General features: G+C 42.3%; 1 protein-coding gene across 1 annotated transcript in view; it reads right to left on the reverse strand.

Moving 5' to 3' along the window:
• LOC117509399 (calcium/calmodulin-dependent 3',5'-cyclic nucleotide phosphodiesterase 1C-like) overlaps positions 1-23,175 on the reverse strand; it is a 296,954-nt gene that overhangs the window by 74,622 nt on the left and 199,157 nt on the right. Inside the window, exons 9-12 of the mRNA XM_034169110.1 lie at positions 20,284-20,384; positions 17,470-17,595; positions 4,939-5,040; positions 2,264-2,384 (exon numbers count right to left, since the gene is read on the reverse strand). Coding sequence (XP_034025001.1) covers positions 2,264-2,384; positions 4,939-5,040; positions 17,470-17,595; positions 20,284-20,384 — 450 coding nt within the window. The remainder of the gene's footprint in view (positions 1-2,263; positions 2,385-4,938; positions 5,041-17,469; positions 17,596-20,283; positions 20,385-23,175) is intronic.

Genomic DNA, 23,175 nt, shown 5'->3' on the forward strand with positions numbered 1-23,175 from the left:
AGACTGCCACGAAATGTGTCAGGTTATTGTGCATTAATATCATTATTGTTACCCATGACCCCTGAAGACGTTACGACATATGCAGCCTCTTATTCCTGAGGATTGGCAGAAAGGCATAGCCAGACATAGAGTAAAAAGAGATTGGAAAGGAGTAGGAAATCCAACATATATTGACGCAATAGGAGTCCCCAGAGGAGTGCCTGACGAGTATAAACTGGTTGATCAAATAGCAGCTGGATTCAAATCTTCCATCTGTTGGTGGTGTTCAATTAATAAAAACGTGGACAGAATAAACTAAGTTAATAAACTAACTAACTAAGCTGGGTGATGCCTGCTATACGTTTAACAGGTGATAAACAGGTGGGAAATGTTAAGGATTTTATATATATATATATATATATATGTTATCACTGTTAAACATTTGTAGCTTTGTCTTCTTTCTCATGAGAACGGTGTTGTGCTGTTTTGCACTTCACCCTGAGAACGTACGTGTTATTCAACCTTGTTTTAGCTTTGTCTTCTTTCTCATGAGAACGGAGATGTGCTGTTTTGCACCTGTCTTAATGCAATCCTGAGAATTCAATTTTGTTTTAGCACTCTGGGGTCAATCTGAACTGGGAATGAAGGACTGGATGTACTTATTGTTATAACATAACTTTGTTTTCGTAGCCGCTAACGACTGGGAGTAAAAGAACTGAAGGTTGAATTTTGACTGATTGTGATGCTTAGTGTTCCAGGCAGATGCAAAACAGCTGATAACTGCAACAGACGAACGAGATGTGCTGACCTGAAGTGTTCTTCCTTACAGCTGCACTTGACGTATGCGTTTATGTTATGGGAAGAAACTTGTCTTGCGTCATTACCCCCACCCTTAGGACAAGTTTCTTGTTTATGTGATGAGGGCGTCTCTTAATAAAAAGAGCGGAAAAGCAGGCCAGACTTTAGTGTAGCCTTGGTGTACAGCCTGGCCGCACTCCGCGCGTAATATTTGACTTTCTGTCTCACTGGTGTTTCTTGACTCTGTTTGTCTTGTTAAAGGTTTAAAAATGTTTGGAGGAGAAAATACCCAACACCTGTGAATCACTAAACTAGTATTTAGTTGTATAACCACAGTTTTTCATGATTTCTTCACATCTGCAAGGCATTAATTTTGTTGGTTTGGAAACAAGATTTTGCTCATTTACTAGTGTGCTTGGGGTCATTGTCTTGTTGAAACAACCATTTCAAGGGCATATCCTCTTCAGCATGAGGCAACATGACCTCTTCAAGTATATTGACATATCCAAACTGATCCATGATACCTGGTATGCGATATATAGGCCCAACACCATAGCAGGAGAAACATGCCCGTATCATGATGCTTGAACCACCATGCTTCACTGTCTTCACTGTGAACTGTGGCTTGAATTCAGAGTTTGGGGGTTGTCTCACAAACTGTCTGGACCCAAAAAGAACAATTTGGACCCTTGGACCCAAAAAGAACAATTTTACTCTCATCAGTCCACACAATATTCCTCCATTTCTCTTTAGGCCAGTTGATGTGTTCTTTGGCAAATTGTAACCTCTTCTGCACATCTTTTATTTAACAGAGGGACTTTGCGGAGGATTCTTGCAAATAAATTAGTTTCACACAGGCGTCTTCTAACTGTCACAGCACTTACAGGTAACTCCAACTGTCTTTGATCATCCTGGAGCTGATCAATGGGTGAGCCTTTGCCATTCTGGTTATTCTTCTATCCATTTTGATGGTTGTTTTCTGTTGTCTTACACGCATCTTTGTTTTTTTGTCCATTTTAAAGCATTGGAGATCATTGTAGATGAACAGCCTATAATTTTTTGCACCTGCGTATAAGTTTTCCCCTCTCCAATCAACTTTTTAATCAAACTATGCTGTTCTTCTGAACAATGTCTTGACCGTCCCATTTTCCTCAGGCTTTCAAAGAGAAAAGCATGTTCAACAGGTGCTGGCTTCATCCTTACATAGGGGACACCTGATTCACACCTGTTTGTTCCACAAAATTGATGAACACACTGACTGAATGCCACACTACTATTATTGTGAACACCCCGTTTTCTACTTTTTTTTTACTAATAGCCCAATTTCATAGCCTTAAGAGTGTGCATATCATGAATGCTTGGTAACCATGTTGTGTTCATTTTCTAGGTCAAATACAAACAGCATTTGTAATGAACGCAGAATATACACATCACACGTGTGTTGTTGTGTCCTTAACAGTAAATATGCGTATGCCATTCAAAGTACCTGTTTGAAAAACTCCTCCAGGAGGGAAGTGGTCCAGCGGTGATGGAGATCCCAGCGTTTGGCTGGATGACTAATGTCAGCAGTGTGTAGTATCAGCGATAAGGCCTTGGGCTTGTCAATCCTGCAAATACAGCCCGGTAACTGATAAACACTTAGCCCAGGAAGTGATACATGATCACATACTATAAACAATTCTGTATAAGTGAAAGCCACAATGTCATCTCTGCTCTCTCTGTAAAGGCAACATTCAGATCTATGACACCGAAATAGTCATTTGATTGGTGGATTCTGTGTCATGTGACATTCATTATTCGTTCCATTGTATGCGTGACATCACTACCATGCATTTTTGTGCTATGTACCAAGCATTTTTCTCCCACCATTTTTAGTCTATTATCTTTTCATAAAAATGCTCCCATGATGTGAGAAAACTAAACCCAATAGCCAGAGTGTTCATGGGGACATCTTTAGTGCCTGCAGAAGTGCTTTTCTCTGGATTCAGGAAAGCACATTCTGCACATACTGCTGAGCAACTAAATGGCTCTCATTCTGCTCAGTGGTGTGTCAGTGAGCTGCATGCTGGCCAGAGTGAACTGCTGGCTGGACAAACAGTCAACCCTGCGGTCAGCTTCCTGTTCCCACTAGAAAAAAACCTTTCTAATTTTAAGTCTAATTTCTAATAATGTGGATCTATTTAGGTGTCATAGAAATCAAATAATTAATATTTTCCATTAGTGCAATGGAAAGAATATTTTCACTCATTGAAAAATGGAATGGTTCATTCAGCTTGCTTGGTGGCTCATTGAAGGAGGTGAAATATCCTTATAATTGCACTCATAAACATTCATTATTTGTATACAACCCCAATTCCAACAAAGTTGGGACGATGTGTAAAATCTAAATTAAAAACAGAATACGATTTGAAAATTCTCTTCAACCTTTATTCAACTGAATACACCTCAAAGACAAGATATTTAATGTTCAAACTGATAAACTTTATTGTTTTTGTGCAAATATTTGCTCATTTTGAAATGGATGCCTGCAACACGTTTCAAAAAAGCTGGGACAGTGGTATGTTTACCACTGTGTTACATCACCTTTCCTTCTAACAACACTCAATAAGCGTTTTAACATTCAGTTTGAACATTAAATACGAGGTCTGTTAGAAAAGTATCCAACCTTATTATTTTTTTCAAAAACCATATGGATTTGAATCACGTGTGATTACATCAGACATGCTTGAACCCCCATGGGCATGCAAGAGTTTTTTCACACCTGTCGGTTACGTCATTCGCCTGTGGGCAGTCTTTGAGTGAGGAGTGGCCCACCCTCTCGTCGTTTTTTTTCATTGTTTAGGAATGGCTCAGAGACTGCTGCTTTGTTTGATCAAAATTTTTCAAAAACTGTAAGGCACAACTGAGTGGACACCATTCGATAAATTCAGCAGGTTTTCGGTAAAACTTTTAACGGCTGATGAGAGATTTTGGTCTGTATGGTCTGTAAGTGTCGCTTTAAAGACGGCCCACGGCGCCTGACAGCCATCTGCGCTCCGAGGCGGCGTCGTCTTGCTGTTTCAAGCTGAAAACTTCCACATTTCAGGCTCTGTTCACCCAGGTCGTCGTCAGAGAACAGAGAAGTTTCAGAAGAGGTCGGCATGAGGAGTTTATCCAGACATTCCACTGTTAAAGGAGATTTTGTAATGAAAGAACGTGCGGGCAGATTCGCATGTCGGGCCGGACCCGACCGCGGGGGGTCACGACAGGAAAAACACCTCCATTGGAAACCATAACGGACAAGTTGGAACATGCCCAGCTGTTAAACAATTTCTCAGATACTCACTTGTTGAAAGCCATCAAAAGCCGCCTGAATTTTACAAATGGTTTTCAACACGGAGGTGTTTTTCCTGTCGCGGCACAGATGGATTTGTGGAGTCGACACGGAACCGACTCGGCGAATTTGCCCGCACGTTCTTTCATTACAAAATCTCTTTTAACAGTGGAATGTCCGCATAAACTCCTCATGCCGACTTCTTCTGAAACTTCTCTGTTCTCTGACGACGACCTGGGTGAACAGAGCCTGAAATGTGGAAGTTTTCAGCTTGAAACAGCCAGACGGATGCCACCTCCGACCGCGCCGCACCGATCCGCTTTGTGAGCTGTCCTTAAAATGAAAGAAACTCCACAATCTCTCATCAGCCATTAAATGTTTCACCGAGAACCAGCTGAATTTCTCGAATAGTGTCCAATCGGATATCCCTCACAGGTCCTGAAAAAATTTTGATAAAGCAACGTGCGCCGTCTCCAGCAGCGTCTCAGACAAAGGATTTCAGCGGAGAGGGCTGGACCAGTGCTCACTCAAAGCCTGCCCACAGGCGAATGACGTCACCGACATGCGTGAAAAAACTCACGCATGCGCACAAGGGTTCAAGCATGTCTGGTGTAATCGCACGTGATTCAAATCCATATAGTTTTTTTTTTTATAAAACTGCCGGTTAGTTTTCTAATAGAGCTGGTATCTTATCTTTGTGGTGTATTCAATTGAATTTAGGTTGAAGAGGATTTTCAAATCATTGTATTCTGTTTTTATTTACATTTCACAAAATGTCCCAACTTCAATGGAATTGAGGTTGTACCATCAGATCAGGCTTGTTTTCAAGCAACATGCACTTCACTCACTCCTCAGGCTGCTGCAGGAGAGTTTTCATGGCTTTGATCTGCTGGAAGTGGCAAGACATGTCAGTGGCCAACACCATCTCCACAACCATTGTTCGAAGTTCTCTAAAGGTGATGAATAGTACATACAGGCTTAAAATTAATTTCCCTCCCTGAAGACCAAATTTCAATAAAATTTTGTCCAGCTTACACATCCTACCTATAGTACATCATAGTGTGAGATTTGGTGAAGTAGTATAACGGCGCTGGTCCTATCTTCAACCTTTTTCGAAAATAAACTATGATCATACATTCTTTCAACACATTCTCACTCCAAACTCATCACATTTTTATGGCTGGTCAGTGTCCTTTCCGTCACGATATGACCAGTTCCGTACCCCATTGTATAATTTGTGACAGGTGGGGAAACTCATTTTTTGAGAGCTGTGTTACTTCCCTCTGACCATGCATGGAATTATCTGCTTCACTTCCACATCATCAGTGAACATTTAGGGCCCCTTCATACATAGCATGAATGAGGCAGAATGGTGCATATCGCACTGCCATCTTATCATGTTCGCAGCATTTGCACGACGTGTCAAACGCAGGTCGGCCATATCATGCTGCAGGTCAGATATATCCTGCCACACTAAAGGAGCTGCATGATGTCATTGGCTATGTTGAACCATGGACAAATGGTATGATCGAGGCAGCCGTCACACCAGCGGCTGAAAGGCGATAAATCCTGGATGAATGGCCATTCAACCCACTCTCAGTCAAATTCCAGGTGTTACACATGAACATCCAACACCACTCGCTGGGCACTTAGAAAAGGCGGGACTATTCGCGCTCCCGGCACAATAGTGGAGAGCAGATGACCACATTCGAGTTGTCTGTGAAAACTGTCTAAGTGCCACACAAATGTGCCATTACCAAGCAACACACATGGGTGTGACTGTGCCGAATTCCCCCCCTCCACACACACACACACACACACACACACACACACACACACACACACACACACACACACACACACACACACACACACAAATGACATTTAAGAGTTTGGTGTGTGTGTGTGTGTGTCCCCAACACAAATGGCTTGTGGAGTGTGTCGTCATCCTCCTCCCCCACCACACACACACACACACACACACACACACACACACACACACACACACCATGATCAACCTGGTCTCACGGCAAGTCGTGATTCAGCAGCACGAAATATACATTAATCTATTGCGCCTCATTTTCGTCACAGCAGCACAAATTCATTCTATTTCATTCCGTGATAGCTGCATGAAATTAAAAGTGAAAGGGGGGGGGGGGGTGTCAGGGTGGTTATGGTTAGGGTGGGGGAAAAGAGTAAGATTAGGTTATGGTTAAGGTTAGGGTCGGGGGTAGGAGTAGGGTTAGGAATAGTGAGTTTAAAAAACCTCATCATGAAAATTTGACTCATTTCGTCACAGGAGCACCAAAAAAAAAACAAACAAACAAAAAAAAAAAAACGTGAGACTGGGCTGCTATGATCCAACATTGTTCAGGTGTGGCTTATGGTCCCGGAGTGCGATCACTGTCCAGCGCAGTGTGCAGCTGGAACAGCTGACCACTGTGTACTGCAACTCAGCTGGAAAACAGATAACATGCTGTGACCAACGTAATACTCCTCGCAATGCACATGTGTGGGCACTCATGCTCTCATGGCATGCTGATAATTACAGACAGACACAATCACAGGACCAGCTAGCGTCTGAGTGTGCATGGCACAGTGTGAAATTAATGAGCTGGTCAGGCAGGCTGATGTCACTTCCACCACGTAAATTGTAGTTTACATGACAGACAAAAAGAGTGGAAATTAAATAAAAGAAATAAGGGTAAAGGCGTGAACTCATTCATGTGTGGTTGTTTTGCTCATATGCTTTGCTGTGGACTTACGGTGCCTGTCAGCTGGCAGCTGACCAGTGGTGGGCACACTTCCGATAATCCGATAACAGATAATTATCGGAGATCTTTTTAGATAACTTTAAAAAACAATTATGGACCAATTATTTTCCGATTAATTTCTGTCTGATAACTTTTAGACCAATAAACAAAGTAAACAAAGCTGAACAGTGATAAGCATTTTTTAAATTAAAAAATAACTTCAGCACCTACCTGTTAAAAGTTTTATAACAGAAGAGAGCTGCTTCTATGAAAAGCATCTCTGTCCTCTGTAGACAAAGGAGAAATGGCCAAAAAGAAAAAAATCCAGAATTGTCCCTGTATATTTCTTGTGTGGGTGTGACTGCTTGTAATCCCATACCTTTGATGCTTTCAATCCTTAGACACTTTTACCAAATTTGTTTCCACCAGAATCTGACTCTGCTGCCACTGCCCTGACATTTGTTTATTTTTTTGTTGCACTGGAGCCAAGCTGACCGAGTGGAGCCAAAAATGACACATCAATTCATGTCACATCGCATCACATCATGTCACGTCCACAAATAATTATCTGATAAATTGTGGGCAGTATGGTGGAATATTGGTTAGCACTGTTGCCTCACAGAACGAAGGCTATGACCAGTGGTGGGCACACTTCCGATAATTCGATAATAGATAATTATCGAAAATAATGTTTTCATTATCGGATTATCTTTTTAGATAAATTTAAAAACCATCATCGGACTAATTATCTTCCGATGAATTACCGTCCGGTAACTTTTAGACCGATAACATACTAAACTAAGCTGAACAATGAAAAACATTTTTTAAACTGTTAAAGCTGTTGAGATCTACCTGTTAAAAGTTTCCTAAATGACTTCTTTGCCAGGTTTGAGACCACCACCACACACCTGCAGTCACTGACTCCCCCTGGTTTCAGCACCTCACCTCTCTCTCTCAAGAAGCATGGGGTGAGGAAAGACCTAAGAGCAGTGAACCCCAGGAAAACTGCTGGTCCTGATGGTATCCCAGGAGCAATGATTAAAGCATGTGCAGACCAACTGGCAGGGATCCTCACCAAACTCTTCAACCTCTCTCTGACACACACCACCATTCCCACATGTCTCAAAACCTCCATCATCATCCCCATCATCAAAAAAACTTGCCATAGGCACCCTGAATGATTACAGACCCATGCCCCTGATGTCTATAATCATGAAGTGCCTGGAGCGATCAGCACATCAGAGACTGCTTCCCTCCCTCGATCCCCACCAGTTTCCTTACAGGGCAAACCAGTTCACAGAGGATGCCATCATCCTCACTCTCCACACAGCGCTGAGCCACCTAGAGAACAAGAAGAGCTATGTGAGGATGCTCTTCGTGGACTACAGCTCAGCGTTTAACACCATCATACAAGCTGTTTGGTGATAAACCAAGGCCATCACAGGATACCCCTCACACCCTGCCTACCCCCTGTTTGACTCATTGCTCTCCAGGAGATGCTACAGATCAACAAAGCCCCACACCTGCAGGCTGACAAACAGCTTCATCTCCTGGGCCATACGTACTGCAAACACCCATGGACACACACGCACGTACGCACGCACGCACGCACGCACGCACGCACGCACGCACACACACACACACACACACACACACACACACACACACACACACACACACACACACACACTCTCACACACAGACCTACTCCCATTAACACCCCTCTCTCTTGTGATCAGCAATATGTATGATGCTCCATTTCACAAAAATTAAGATTCTCAAACTTGTTATCCTGCTCAAGCAACTAGTAAGACAGTGGATAGGGGAGTAACCACTGATTTGTCATTTTTCTTCGGTCCTCTGGACATGTTGCCTTGGGGCAACTGTTTGTTGTGATTTGGCGCTATATAAATAAAATTGATTTGATTTGATTTGTTGAAAAATGCGCCAAATAGGTCCCTTTTTTGAACTACTGTATGAACACGGTGGTGCAACATGGTGGCCTCTGAGGGGGCCCTCTCCCACATAGATATGAAGGGCTCATTCTAAACATATGAATACACATTGATTTGTTGTTGCAAGATAATTATACATGAATGAACAAATCGTTATGAATGCTGCATTCCATTTATGTTAATAAACACTGAAGTACAACACATCCATCCATCCATCCATCCATCCATTTTCTTCTTCTTTTATCCGGAGTCTGGTCGCGGGGGCAGCAGCTCAAGCAAAGCCGCCCAGACCTCCCGATCCACACACACCTCCCCCAGCTCCTCTTGGGGAACCCCAAGGCGTTCCCAAGCCAGCCGAGAGACATAGTCCCTCCAGCGTGTCCTGGGTCTTCCCCTGGGTCTCCTCCCGATGGGACGTGCCCGGAACACCTCTCCAGCGAGGCATGCAGGGGGCATCCGGAAAAGATGCCTGAGCCACCTCAACTGGCTCCTTTCGACGTGGAGGAGCAGCGGCTCGACTCCGAGCACCTCCCGAGTGACCGAGCTCCTCACCCTATCTCTAAAAGAAAGCCCAGCCATCCTGCGGAGGAAATTCATCTCGGCCGCTTGTACTTGCAGTCTCGTTCTTTCGGTCATGAGCCAAATCTCATGACCATAGGAGAGGATTGGAACATAGATCGATCGGTAAATCGAGAGCTTTGCCCCCCTACTCAGCTCTCTCTTCACCACGACGGTCCGATACAGTGACCGCATCACTACAGATGCTGCACCGATGCATCTGTCGATCTCACGCTCCGTCCGTCCCTCACTCGTGAACAAGACCCCGAGATACTTAAACTCCTCCACTTGAGACAAGGACACCCCACCGACCTGAAGAGGGCAAAGCACCTTTTTCCGGTCGAGAACCATGGCCTCGGATTTGGAGGTGCTGATTTTCATCCCGGACGCTTCACACTCAGCTGCAAACCGCCCCAGTGCACGCTGAAGGTCCTGATTTGACGAAGCCAACAGAACCACATCATCTGCAAACAGCAGAAACGAGATTCTGTGGTTCCCAAACCAGACCCCCTCTACACCCTGTACACCTCTGATGTCTGAGAAAAAGTACAGGAGCCTAATAAAGGACTTTGCTGCCTGGCGCCACACAAACCATCTGCAGCTCAACGCCTCAAAGACAAAGGAACTGGTCACTGACTTTGGGAAGTCCAGACCAAGTGTTGTGGTTTGCCCTTGGTCCTGCCTGGTCTGCTGTTTTGTGTCTGTGTCTCTGTGTTTTCAGGTGAAGCTGAGGTGGAGCTGCTGGGTGAATTGGCTGGTGGCTGGGTGCATCTGCTGTGTGTTATGTCAGGGCTCTGCTCCCGGCTGTCAAGCTGCACTTGGGCCACGCCCCATCTGTCAAGTCAGCATGCGGAATTGACAGAGCAGCATCTCACAGCTGATCTGCATTTTCACTGAGTGGGTGCTCACAGCTGACGTTCATCTCATCTCATCACCATTCCAGATTTAACCCGGGACCTGTCATGGGTTCGGGGGCAGAATCTACTGCTACCACTACTTACCACAGCTTACATCTGCTGCTGTCTTCCTGAAGAACCTCCGCGTTCCTCTGGGTTGAAACCAGATTGCCACGGGTTCCCAGCTGTGGCATGCCATCGCTCTCAGCCGGTAACCTGGTCTTATGTTTTGTCCTAGTGCTCTTTGTTTGGCGTCCCGTCACCACGGATGGACCTATCTGAGTTTTTCCACTATGAGCCTCCGAACTCATTAAATTTTCCTGTTGTGTTTTTTCCGGACTGAAGTCTCCGCGCTCCTGTCATAACTCTTCCGCTATGTGCTCCCATGTCCACAAAAGTATCTGGCTGTGTTTTTTCACTGTCGCTTGCAGGTGCAGTATGTAACCAGCCATGTTTATTCCTCTCGGGATTTTCCAGGCTCATTGTGTTACATGTCGTGTTTTTTTCCTGCCATGATACTCCAGGTTTCTAATGATGACGTTATCAATTGTGTTTTTCCTGCAGTTTGACCTCCTGCTCTTAATACATTACTCCAGTTGTGAAAAGTGGATCATACCGGTTTATTTAGTTTTAACCTTGACATATTCTGTTATTCCATCGCGTGTGTATTCACACGCAGCACTTCACTCAGCTGTTAATTATCAGAGTCCGTTCATCTCCATGCTGCTTAGTGATCAGCAGGTATTCAGCTCTGAGCCCGTTGCTCTTCAGAGTTTTAGAGATGTTTCAGAGAGTAAACATCAACTGTTATTCTGTAGTTCAAATTTGTGTACTTCTGCGCTGATCAGGAACAGTGTGCACAGTCATCTAGTTATTCCATTAGCTGAACTATTAAGGTACTTTATGATCTGATCTGCTGACTGTCTGGAGTGATGTATACGCAGCTGCTGAGTTCCTGAGTTCATGAAATTATTGGTTCTCTGAGTGCAGTTCCCAAGAGTTTTAGCTCTGCTAAATTGCTGCTTGCATCTAAGCCTGGAACTTGGGGCTGTCACCTGACTCCGCCTGTCTGCCACATGTGCCCACCACCTGACTCCGCCTGTCTGCCACGTGTGCCCACCTTTAGGGTGTGTCGTGTAGATCTGAATGAACAAAGACATCATCCTGAACTTTAGATTCCAGAATGAACTGGATTTTGATTTAAACTCTAATCTGGAATGAACTGAGACTTTGTTTCTGAACTGAAAACCTGAATGAACTGAAGTTTAGAATGGACTATTGAGTTAGTTTGACTTTTCACTGCCAGATATGTGCCCAAATGTACCTTCACTATCTAACCTGCCTTCTCATTTTCCCAACAGTTTATCCAGTCCCAGCAGCTCCACAGGCTCACTTCCCCGATTCCAGTCCCTGTCTCGTTGCTGTCTGTCCCGTCAGTCAAATCTTCATGGTCCATTGTCCTTTAGTCCTTCCACTGCGCAGTCCTTTGTTGTTTAATAAACTCTTGTTTAAACCTCTTTGCCTGCCTTACTGCTCCTGCATTTGGGTCAACCATCCAAACCCGGTTCCCCAACCATAACACCTAGTCCGCAACCAGTTCTGATCCAGGGAGCTGAAGTGGAGGCTGTGGATTCCTACAAGTACCTCGGGCTGTGGCTGGACAGCAAACTGGACTGGACAATAGAGGATGACATTTTTCGGGAATTCCCGTCGGTCACGTGATTCCCGCGGGAGTCAAAATTTTATCAATCACGTGATTGGGATGGGACGGGAATAAAAATGAACGGGAGCGGGCAGGAGCGGGAATGCCAAAAATAGATGATGATTTTCATCTATTTAAAACAACCAAAATTACACCTGTCCATTGTTACAGTCGTTTTTCCGTAAAGAACTACATATCCAACACTGCTTTGACTTCCACTCCACGCCAGCAGCACCCGTATTTCCGGGCCAGAACTTAAATACAGCGCACCTGCAAGCCCAAATTCTTTCTGCGAAAACCAAGCTAACACAGCCACACGCAGACGACATCATGGAGAAAGGAGAAAAAGAAAAAATACAACGGAAAGTTAGAAACAAAGACAGTGCTGTAAGACTCGTAGACCTAAAGGGTAGGTCAGCTGTACTGCAAAAATTTTATCATGTCAAAGTTGATGGAAATGAAACCGTGTATGCAGCGTACAGAACCTGCCTGATCTGTGTTAAGTACTCCACGGAGTCAGGAACAAGTGGGCTTCAAAGACACACCTGTAATATAAAGGAATGCACCCAGCCCAAAATGGATTCATTTCTTAAACGAAAATTACCTGCCGGCGTGAAGGTCTGAATCACTGAAAAAATAGCTCATATGTGCAGCCTCGACCTGCGCCCCTTTGCCATCGTGGAGGGGCGAGGGTTTCTGTCGGTGGCTCAGGAGTTACTTGATATCGGATCTACACACGGAGGTGCCATCTTAGCAGAAGACCTCCTGCCCTCAGCGAGGACCGTCTCCAGACACGTAGACGCTGAATACGGAAAAGTGAAGACCATCGTTCTGGAGGAGCTCAAAAAGGTACGTAGGCTTGAACAGTATATCCCTTTAATGTCTGCACCGAAGTGAGTGTTTTCAAGTTTCAATGTCATTGTGAATTCACTATGCTGCCATCTCTGCAGTTGGTCTGTGTGTGTGTGTGTGTGTGTGTGTGTGTGTGTGTGTGTGTGTGTGTGTGTGTGTGTGTGTGTGTGTGTGTGTGTGTGTGTGTGTGTACGTGTGTGCCCCGTACTGTTAATCTACCTCTAATGCACTGCTAACTTGGTCAGTGAATACTTGAACCCTGCACCTATTTATTATTTATCTTAATCTTCACAAATCATTACTTGATTGTATATTTTTATTGTGGATTTTTATAGTTTTATATATTTTAAATATTGATGTACAGTAGCTATATTGTTTAACTTACCTTTACTTTTGTGGGCATCTGTGGGTTGTTTCCAAACGACATCTCACTGTACTTGTATAGTGACAAATAAAGTACTACTACTAATGTGAATAGTGTAAAGTGTACATGTGAATACTGACAATAAAATACATTTTATCTTCTATATTTAGAGCAGAGACCATGCGTTTACCACAGATCTGTGGTTAGAAGAGAGAACCAACATGAATTACATAACGGTCACTGTGCACTACATCCACAATTGGGAGATGTCAGACTGCATCCTAGCCACGAAGGAAGTGATAGGAGTGAAGTCTGGGGACCACATCCGAGCCATCGTCGAAGAAATCCTTATGGTACATCTTGCTATTATATTGTGTTCATATATGTGCTCAGCAAAGCATGCTGTATGTGTAGCATTGTATTGTCATCTTTGGTATATTTTATGTGCTATTAAACTTTGCAATGTGGTTTGAAAGTGAAATTAGTATTAGTATTAAATTATGATTATTATGTTTTAATAACATTGTCAGGGCTATCATTTGCTAAACTTGTGTGTCTTTGTCTTTCTTTCCCCTCATCCCTCCTTTCTTTGACCCATCATAGGAATTTGGCATCCAGAGCAAAAACAACGTGTTTGTCACAGACAATGGGTCCAATGTGGTTGCAGCTTTTAAGGATTATGTCCGGTTGTCCTGTGCCGGCCATAATTTAAATTTGGCCCTCAAATATGCGTTCGACCAGCTGGAAGAGGACCACAAAGTCACCAAGCTGATGAAGGAGTGCAAGATCCTTGTGTCCCACTTCAAAAAAGCAGGGTAAGATCAGATGATATCCTGTCATGCTTGGCTTGCCTCTTATGGTTCTTTTAAAGATGGATAAAGCGTAATTAATAATGTAAATATATAAATAATAATACATAAATAATATTCAAAAAATGAATTCTTGCAATTGAGTTTTTTTTTCACAACTGTATATTGCTTTGTTGAATCGTTATTTCAGACGGTGGTATTTGCAATAACTGTAGCCTTATGTTTCTTGTGGACTGTCTTCAAATGTTCTTCAGATTACAGAAGGAGCTGGATCAGACGCTGAAGCAGGCAATCGAGACCAGGTGGAACTCGAGACTTCTGATGCTACAGTCCATTAACGCTGCTTTGAAGGCTGGGAAGCTACACAATATCCTCCTCCAACGCAGAGAGCTCCGCTTCCTCCACAACATTGATTCTGACCTTCTGGAGGACCTCATCCAACTCCTTACTCCTTTTGATGAGGCCACCAGGCACCTCTCCAAGGACGACTCACCTACCCTTCACCTTGTCCTGCCAACCAAGACAACACTGCTGAGGGGGCTAATGATCCAGGATGAGGACAGCCCAATTGTCAAAGAGGTAATATTTAAATTAGTACAGTGCTGGTTTTTACTGTAGTTGGAGGTAATTCAAGTCACAGGTAGCCTAGTCCTACCTAATAACAGGGCTTAACCCAGCCTGGCTATCCCCAGCCTAAATCACTAATTTCAGGCATAGTTTCCAGGCTACTGAGCAGATCGGAAACAGAATGATTGCCCATTATAACCAGGAAAGCATCTTAAAAATCACAAACTGCAACATACCTGTCTGCTTGAGAATGTATATGCCCTGATAATGTTTATGTTGCAAATATTAACACCAATGTATTTATCCACTCCACCCCCCTAGCTGAAAGGAAAGTTAGCCCAGGCAGTGGATTTGAAATTCAAAATCCACCTGTACCACAAGGTAGCTAGCCACAGCGCTCTCTCCTTCCCTGAGGAGTTTCCTGAGAAAGACTCTCAACGCTCAGGAGTATAAGGAGGTCATCAACACCCTTACAGAACTCATGACAACAGTGCCAGAACAGGGAGACAGGGTCCGTGAGGAGGAGGAGGAGAAAGAGGGTGGATAGCACTAGTAAAGCAGCACCCAATGAACATTATTTACATCATTACAAAATGTTACTCACTGTCTCTCTCTCTCTCTGTCTCTGTCTCTGTCTCTGTCTCTGTCTCTCTCTCTCTCTCTCTCTCTCTCTCTCTCTCTCTCTCTCTCTCTCTCTCTCTCTCTCTCTCTCTCACAAACAGCATTGTTCTATAATAATGTCTTCTTTCCTCAGATACACCACTGAGTGCAGAGACCACAGAGGTTCACAACTTCTATGCAAGTTGTGTAGAAGAGGAGGAGAGGGAGGACTGTGTCAAAGGGGAATTGGCTTTGGGCTGAGATTTGGTGCTGCAGTACATGCTGCAGAACATCAACACCCGCGGTCAGTCTCTTCTTGCTGTCTGGCAGGAGATGTCAGGTGGGCTAGTGCCGGTTGCCAAGAAGCTGCTGGCAATCCCAGCAACCAGTACTCCCTCTGAACGTTCATTCAGTGTTGCTGGGAGACTGATTGAGGAGAGGCGTACCTCCCTTGACCCAGAAAATGTTAATTCACTTTTATTTCTTCACAGCAACATTTAAAACACACACACACACAGTGATGCTTGGAGAGACTTTTGGACTTCTATTCCATTGCCACTGAGCAAGCCTCCACTTCAAACACTGAAAGATTTTTGTGTGTGTGATTACAAGGGGTGTGGTGTTTCTGTGTGAATACAAATACTGTTCGTTGTTAAATACTTATATATGAAAAAAATGACAAAGCTAACTTGACTTGACTTCTTTAGAAGAATAACGTTAAAACTTAAAACGTTAAAACTCTTGGTTGGTATTTCATACATTTGGGTAATTGTCTCTGTCTGGTTGACTCAACTCCTTAATTGCCACTGTGGTGTAGCAAACATTTGAGACTGCATTTTGTTAAATAAAATCCATTCAAGTAATATAATGGCATTAAGTAACTTTTTTCACATGCACACATAGTAAACCAGATGCCTATAGTTCACCTTTTGTGGTGGTTGTACAATTTGATATTTTCAGGGGCAACCAGTGTCATTTACTAAAAGGTTGCATGAAACAAAATATAAACCTATGTGGCCACAAGCTGTTCTTTCACCAGTTGGCAGAGGAAATGGTGGGTAGAGGATTTTGATTTTTGCGATGTGGTCTGCTTTCAGTTCAAAATGTTGGATAGGATGCAAGTTGTTGGGAAACCATGACGAAATTTGGCTAACTTGTTACAGTAGTCCTTACTGTAGTTTCTCTTCTCTGTGCGTAACATGGCTATTCAGGGCAAAGAAACAGCTGAAATGCAAATAGATCCCTTGCCAATCACAAGGGAGGAAAAACAAGACAAACGGGAGTGGGATGGGAGTGGGGACTGATTTTGAGTGGGAGCGGGATGGGATTTATTTTTTTACTCCAGTCCGGGATTGGACAGGATGGGATTTTTTTTTCTGGGAGCGGGATGGGACGGGAGTGAAAATCCACTCCCGTGTCATGCTCTACTGGACAACCCACACCAACCACCTGTACAGGAAGCCTGTACCACCTGTACAGAGTAGGCTCTACTTTCTGAGGAGGCTGCGGTCGTTTAACCTCTGCAGGAAACTTCTGTGGATGTTCTACCAGTCTGTAGTAGCCAGCGTCCTCTTTTACACCGTGGTGTGCTGGGGGGGGGGGGGAGCAGCACATCCAAGAAGGACACATCCAGGCTGGACAAACTGATCAGGCAGGCTGGCTTTGTGGTTGGCATGAAGCTGGACTGCCTGGTGAATGTGGCAGAGAAGAGAACACTGGACAAACTGGTAGACATTATCTACGATGCCAGTCACCCTCTGCACACATCAGCAACCAGAGGAGCCTCTTTAGCCACAAACTGTTCCTTTCCAAGTGCAGGACCAACAGACTGAAAAACTCCTTTGTCCCTCAGGCCACCAGACTGTACAACTCGTCACTCAGGGGGAGGAGGAGTAACAGGAAGACAGAGGATGGGAAGGAGAATAATAAATAAAGAATAGAATAATAAATAAATAAACCAGTATTGATCAGTAGGTCTGGTATTTATATTGTGTATTTGTATTTATATTTGCAAACTGTTTTTCTTTTTTTCACTTTTGATACTCTGTGTGCTTCTTACCATGTGTGCTGCTGTACATTGCTGCTGGAACCTCATTTTCCCTGAGGGAGTCTTCCCAAGGGATCAATAAAGTTCTGTCTAATGTAATCTAATCTGACCACACTTTAACTGGTGTCATCCATGTTATGTCCAGACACACCCATGTTTGATCAAATGACTAAATGCAATGCATCCCTTTGCGCCTTCCACCTTACCTTGCACTCAGATTACACAACACGTAGAGTTGCACTGCCAAGGTAGGGTGCTGAGAATTTCTCTACTCACCTCCAGTCATCTTTCGAAAGATTGTAAAGGATGTTCATTTCATCAACTTGTAGAAGTCGATAAACAGCACTCACGTGGTGATTCTCCAAAACAGATCGATCATTATATAGCAAAGCTGTCTCAGACCTGCAATACAGTACTTCATTGTTATTATTGTTATTATTATTATTGTCAATGGCATTTTAGACTTAACTCTCAGTTGTTCGATTTGCATTTGAATCATGAAGCTACCAGACATGGGGCGATTACATGAAAACTGTAATGATTACAATTACATTTTTTTTTACAATTCTACAATTACAATTGCAGTTACAATTAAATTCAGATTACATTTCAATGATTACAATTAAGTTCTGACTGCTAACAACAGAATAAAGTAAAGTAAATTTCTTCTTAAATATGTTTATTGACAGAAATACATCAAATTCTTGTTCTCTTTCCTAAACATTAGTCTTTCATGCAAACATGCATCCAGTGACAATAAACAGATGCACACCTGAAGCAGAGGTAGCTGGAACTTGTAAATGTCCTAATGCCAGAATAGATTTGAAAATTATAAATTGTTGTCGCATTTCAAAAGCATACGTCTCTCAAAGGTTGTGTCCTTCAGCAAGCTGGTCGAAAGATGCATCCAGCAATCCTAAAAGAATATCTGTTTGTGCATGTCTGCCCTTTGTCTTGGCTATTGATATGTTGTGGGGGATGCTTGGAGGGGCGTTTGTTGCATTGTTCTGGAACAGATGGATGTAAGGTGTGGTTGTAAGTTGGAGGCTAGGATGATAATCAGAGTTTACAGTTGCTCTGCCATACAGTATTGTGTGACAAGTGAAATGTCACAATCTTCTTGCATATTCTTGTACTAATGTAAAGGAAATCTGAACAAATTTGTTGTTGAACTATTGAATAATAATAATAATAATGAATTTTATTTTTGAGTAATCTTGACATAATTCTCCCAATTACATTTTTTCCCCAAAGATTACAATTAAATTCCGATTACAATGATCTATTTTGGTTAACCCTTTATCTACGGCGATGGCGCCCATGCCGTATTTTCCATATGCGTATTTTTTTTACCGTAACTCCGACATAGTTTGTCCAATCCGAATGATTCAAAGTGCATTGTTAAGCTAACACTAAGGGCTTTCCAATGATATATGGTGTATTACGGTAAACATAAGCCTGTGACATCATCACGTAGAGGAAAAACACAGAACACTAGTGTGCCCCTGATTCTCATTACCATAAGTTCTCATGTAAGCCCTCAATCTGAAAAATTTCAACACTGACAGCAAGCCAAGAACCCGTGCTTTCCAACAGTATGCTATATGTTGCATATATTATGGTAAAGTAAATGATAAATAAAGTAATAAATGTAGTAATTTTTGAGGAAAACGCAGGGTGTTAGTGTCATTTGTGAAGGTGTGTGTGCGTGTTTGTGTGGGTGTGATGGCTTCGCAACAGCCGTCTAGAGCCATCAAGCGGCAGCTCAGATATATTCAGGAGGAGAGTGATTTGGAGGATGCTTCTTCTGAAGAGAGGTATGTAAATGTGAACTTGCATGAATATCTATATTGTCAGTTTTTATTGTATAGGTGTTACTAAGTTTTATTTACTAAGTGTCAGATATGCATTCCATTTGAACATAAAATATAAATATTGCTAAAATTACTGTTTCTGCCCAATAAAACAGATTACATTACTTTCAGTTTTCTCCTTTCTGATGAAGAGTCCTCCAGTGACAGGTATGAACACTTTTCTAAACATGAATTATTATTTTGCATTTGTGTTTTTTCCTGTAGAAATTTGCACTTTTTTTTATTGCTTTCAGTGGTAATGAGCAGCCAACCTGCGTAGAAAAGCGCAGGAGTGGGGGAGGCTGCAGAGAGTCTGGGGATCACCATCAGCGGTGGAAGAACCTGGATGAGATAGAGCCAAAGGGGCGGCGTTCTTGCAAGGTTTGCAAGAGGTCAACCTGCTGGATGTGCAAACTTTGTAAAATTGGCCTCTGTCTTCAGCCAGACAGAAACTGCTACAAACAGTACCACACTGACAATGGACTGATGTAGTAGTTTAGATCTAATTTTGATTCTTGGTTATATATTTGTATATAGTTTGACACTTTATTGTTTTATTCATATTGTATAATTTTGCACAAAATGAGTGATCAAATGAGTGATTTTTTGGACATTTTAATAATACAGATAATAATTGATATATTTATATATAGTTTTGCACTTTGTTGTTATTCATATTGTTTGGTTCTGCACTTTCTGAGTTCTAGACACACAAAATTAATTATTTTGATTGTAAACACGTACAGCTTTCTGTTAAAAATGTGAAATCCAAACTTCATTTACATAACAATCATTTTTCACTAAAAAACTGAAAAAAAATCAAGTTCGTTTTTGTGTTTTTTCTCATTTTAATTGCTAAAACTTACAAATAATGTGTATAAATGGTTAATCAGGTGTAATATAATTGAAATTCAGGTACTCTTGGAAAAGGGTACCAAAGCACACAAACATAGAACATTATTTCTTAATTTTATTGCTATAATAAAAAATTATAACCAATCGTCCATTTATAGCCTCAGTAGGTAAAGGGTTAAAATTACAGATTACATTAGATTACATGAAAAACATGTAATGATTATAGACTATGATTACAGATTGTGATTACCCCATGTCTGGAAGCTACTGTACTGAACCTGCCTTCCATGCCCTGCACAGCTACAATGACTGTTTTTTTTTTTTTTTTTTTTTTTTTTTTTTGTAAAATTATGTAGTGTAATAGAATGAAAGGTGAAATTACCTGGTCTGAACGTGGAAGTTATTGGTGGTTCCTGTATGTTCATAGTCATGAATAGCAGCTGAAAAAATTAAGGCAAAGATCTCCAACTCAGTTAGCCAATGCTGCAAGAGAGAGAGAGAGAGAGAGAGAGAGAAAGAGAGAGAGAGAAAGAGAGAGACTTTTAAAACATTATTTACACAATATTTTCTCAAAAGACATTCATAACTAAACATTTTTTAACAATCTTGATAAATTTGCGCACACAAGCTTAATAATCAAATACTTCTGATAGAAACCTTGACATATCTCATTGCATGTCTGTCTTTGTCTGTACCCTGCAATGAACCTGTTCAAACAGACACAGTGGTAATGGCTGAGTCCAAGACATCAATGAAAGCACTTATCAGTCTTGAGCCACAACAGTTTCAAGCCTCAACACTCCAAGTGTATTCAGTTTCTGAGAGGTGCAACCAGAACATCCAGTGACTCCACAGAAATCATATCATCCAATACCAAGTCAATGACAGTGAGCCTTTCCACAATGACAAATGTACACAAATCACTGGCCTGAGTGATCTTTCCCAACACCAATGTCATGCAACTACTGAACAAAATAAACAGCAGAACAAAGCACTGATGGATTCCAGAGGGCTCTTCGAAAAATAACTTTCTCCACTTAACACAGCATTTCACAGTACCAGTGTACAAACCAGGCACTACGTTTCCCAACTACCCAAAAATTCAGGATGTCCTACAGAGCAATCCACCCAATCAATTTATTTCAATTTCAATTTATTTTCCTTTATATACTGCCAAATCACAACAGAGTTGCCTCAAGGCGCTTCACACAGGTAAGGTCTAACCTTACCAACCCCCAGAGCAACAGCGGTAAGGAAAAACTCCCTTTGAGGAAGAAACCTCAAGCAGACCAGACTCAAAGGGGTGACCCTCTGCTTGGGCCATGCTACAAATATAAATTACAGAAACAATTCACAGAACAATTCACGGACAAATACACAAGAATTGCTGTTGGTGCACAGGACAGGAGGGTCACCAACACAAATACATCTCCTATCTCTGGATGGAACTGCAGCTTAAACAGAGAAAAATCAGAATCAGGCATCAGAAAGACAAAAAAATACTGTATAATTTGCCAGCATTAATCAACAAGAAAAACAGAAGAAATACTAAGGTGATCGCCAGCCACTAGCCCCAAGCTTCACTAAAAGACCCAGAATTTAGGTAAAGTTGAGGCCGCGGCCCGCTCCAATTACTAATAACATGAATTAAAAGAGTAAAAAAGAGAGAAAACTGAGAGACCTTATGTCAAAAACTGATTTATGGCCCTGTCAGCCAATCAGAATCGACTATGTCACTAAGCCCCGCCCTAACCCCGCCCCCTTATGACATCACATCCAATCAGAATCAATTACATCACTATGTCCCGCCCCTAAGCCCCGCCCCTAAGCCATCCCCTAGTCCTGCCTCCAAGCCCCGCCCCTGGCTCCTCCCCTAACCCTGCCCCCAAGCTCCGCCCCTGCCTCCTCCCCTAACCCTGCCCCCAAGCTCCACCCCTAACCCTACCCCTAGCACCTCCCCTAACCCCGCCCCAAGCTCCGCCTCCAAGTCCCACCTCCACGCCCTACCTCCCCTCCCACCCGGGTCTAATATTTAATGTCATTTTATTTCAATTAAAGAACGATTAAAAAATACCTAGATCTTTTTTAATGTATTAAAGAATTAACTAATTCTGAAATAATTAAACATAAATCAGTGTCTAATATTTAATACCCCTTTAATATTTTTTAATTCTTAAATTAAAGCGCGTCCTTTTATGGTTTTTAATGCCTCAGTTAAAGAAAGATTAAAAAATACCCGTATCTTTTGCACAATTATGGGAGGTTTTCTTCAATTTAGTGATTAAACACGAATATTTTAATACCCCTTTAATATTTTTTAATTCTTAAATTAATGCGTCTCCTTTTCTGTTTTTTAATTCTTAAATTAAAGAATGGTTAAAAATAACCGTCTCTTGGCTGTAACGGCTGTAAGTCTTTGCAGCAAGACGGTCAAATACCCACACATAGAGCTCCTCACGGAAACATGACCCCACGGCTGTAATACCTGTTGCAGACGCTAGCTGTGTGCGTGTGTGTGTTTCGGAGGTGTGTGTGTGTGTTTGTGTGTGTGTGTGTGTGTGTGTGTGTGTGTGTGTGTGTGTGTGTGTGTGTTTCGGAGCTTTTTTGATAGAAATTACTGTTTTTAAATGATGCACGCGGTCTGAAACTGTGTCTTTTTAGACAAAACCACGCAGACGTTCCAGAGTGTGTTTGAACCCGGCCTCGGTAATATATTTGAAATATTACAGAATATCTGCTTGCGAGGGTGCTGCTTTTTATTTATTTATTTATTTTAATTCTAGAAATCAAGTCAGAGCCCCTGAAGAAGTTCGAAGGCTGGAAGCCCCGACTTCACCACGCAGATGTAAGTACACCGACCGAAATTAAATCACGGTTAAAACTCTGAAATAACCCGATTTTTTCTGTTACAGCCCGTGGAGAAGCGGGCCAGCGGCAGAGAACCGTAAAACGATCCACGGATTTACACGGTAAGGAGTCGGAGTTTATGTATTTATTTATTTTAAATATTTAATAACTAACGCTTTTCTCTTTTTTTTTCAGCATGCGGTGGAGGGAGACCGTCTATTTTCCACCGAGACGCAAGGCTCGAAGATATTCTGAGCTGGATTAATCTCATCTCGCAACTTTTTTGAAAATGTGTATTCTTTTTTTTTCTTATTCCGATGGAACGGGAGAATTCATTTTGAAGAGGTATATTAATTGATTTTCTTGAGGTAGATTCATCCTGGTATGGCTTTTAAAAGATGGAAGGAGAGAATTCAGGTCGGGAAAA

Source organism: Thalassophryne amazonica, chromosome 1, assembly GCF_902500255.1.
Source record: "Thalassophryne amazonica chromosome 1, fThaAma1.1, whole genome shotgun sequence".
Lineage (NCBI taxonomy): Eukaryota > Metazoa > Chordata > Actinopteri > Batrachoidiformes > Batrachoididae > Thalassophryne > Thalassophryne amazonica.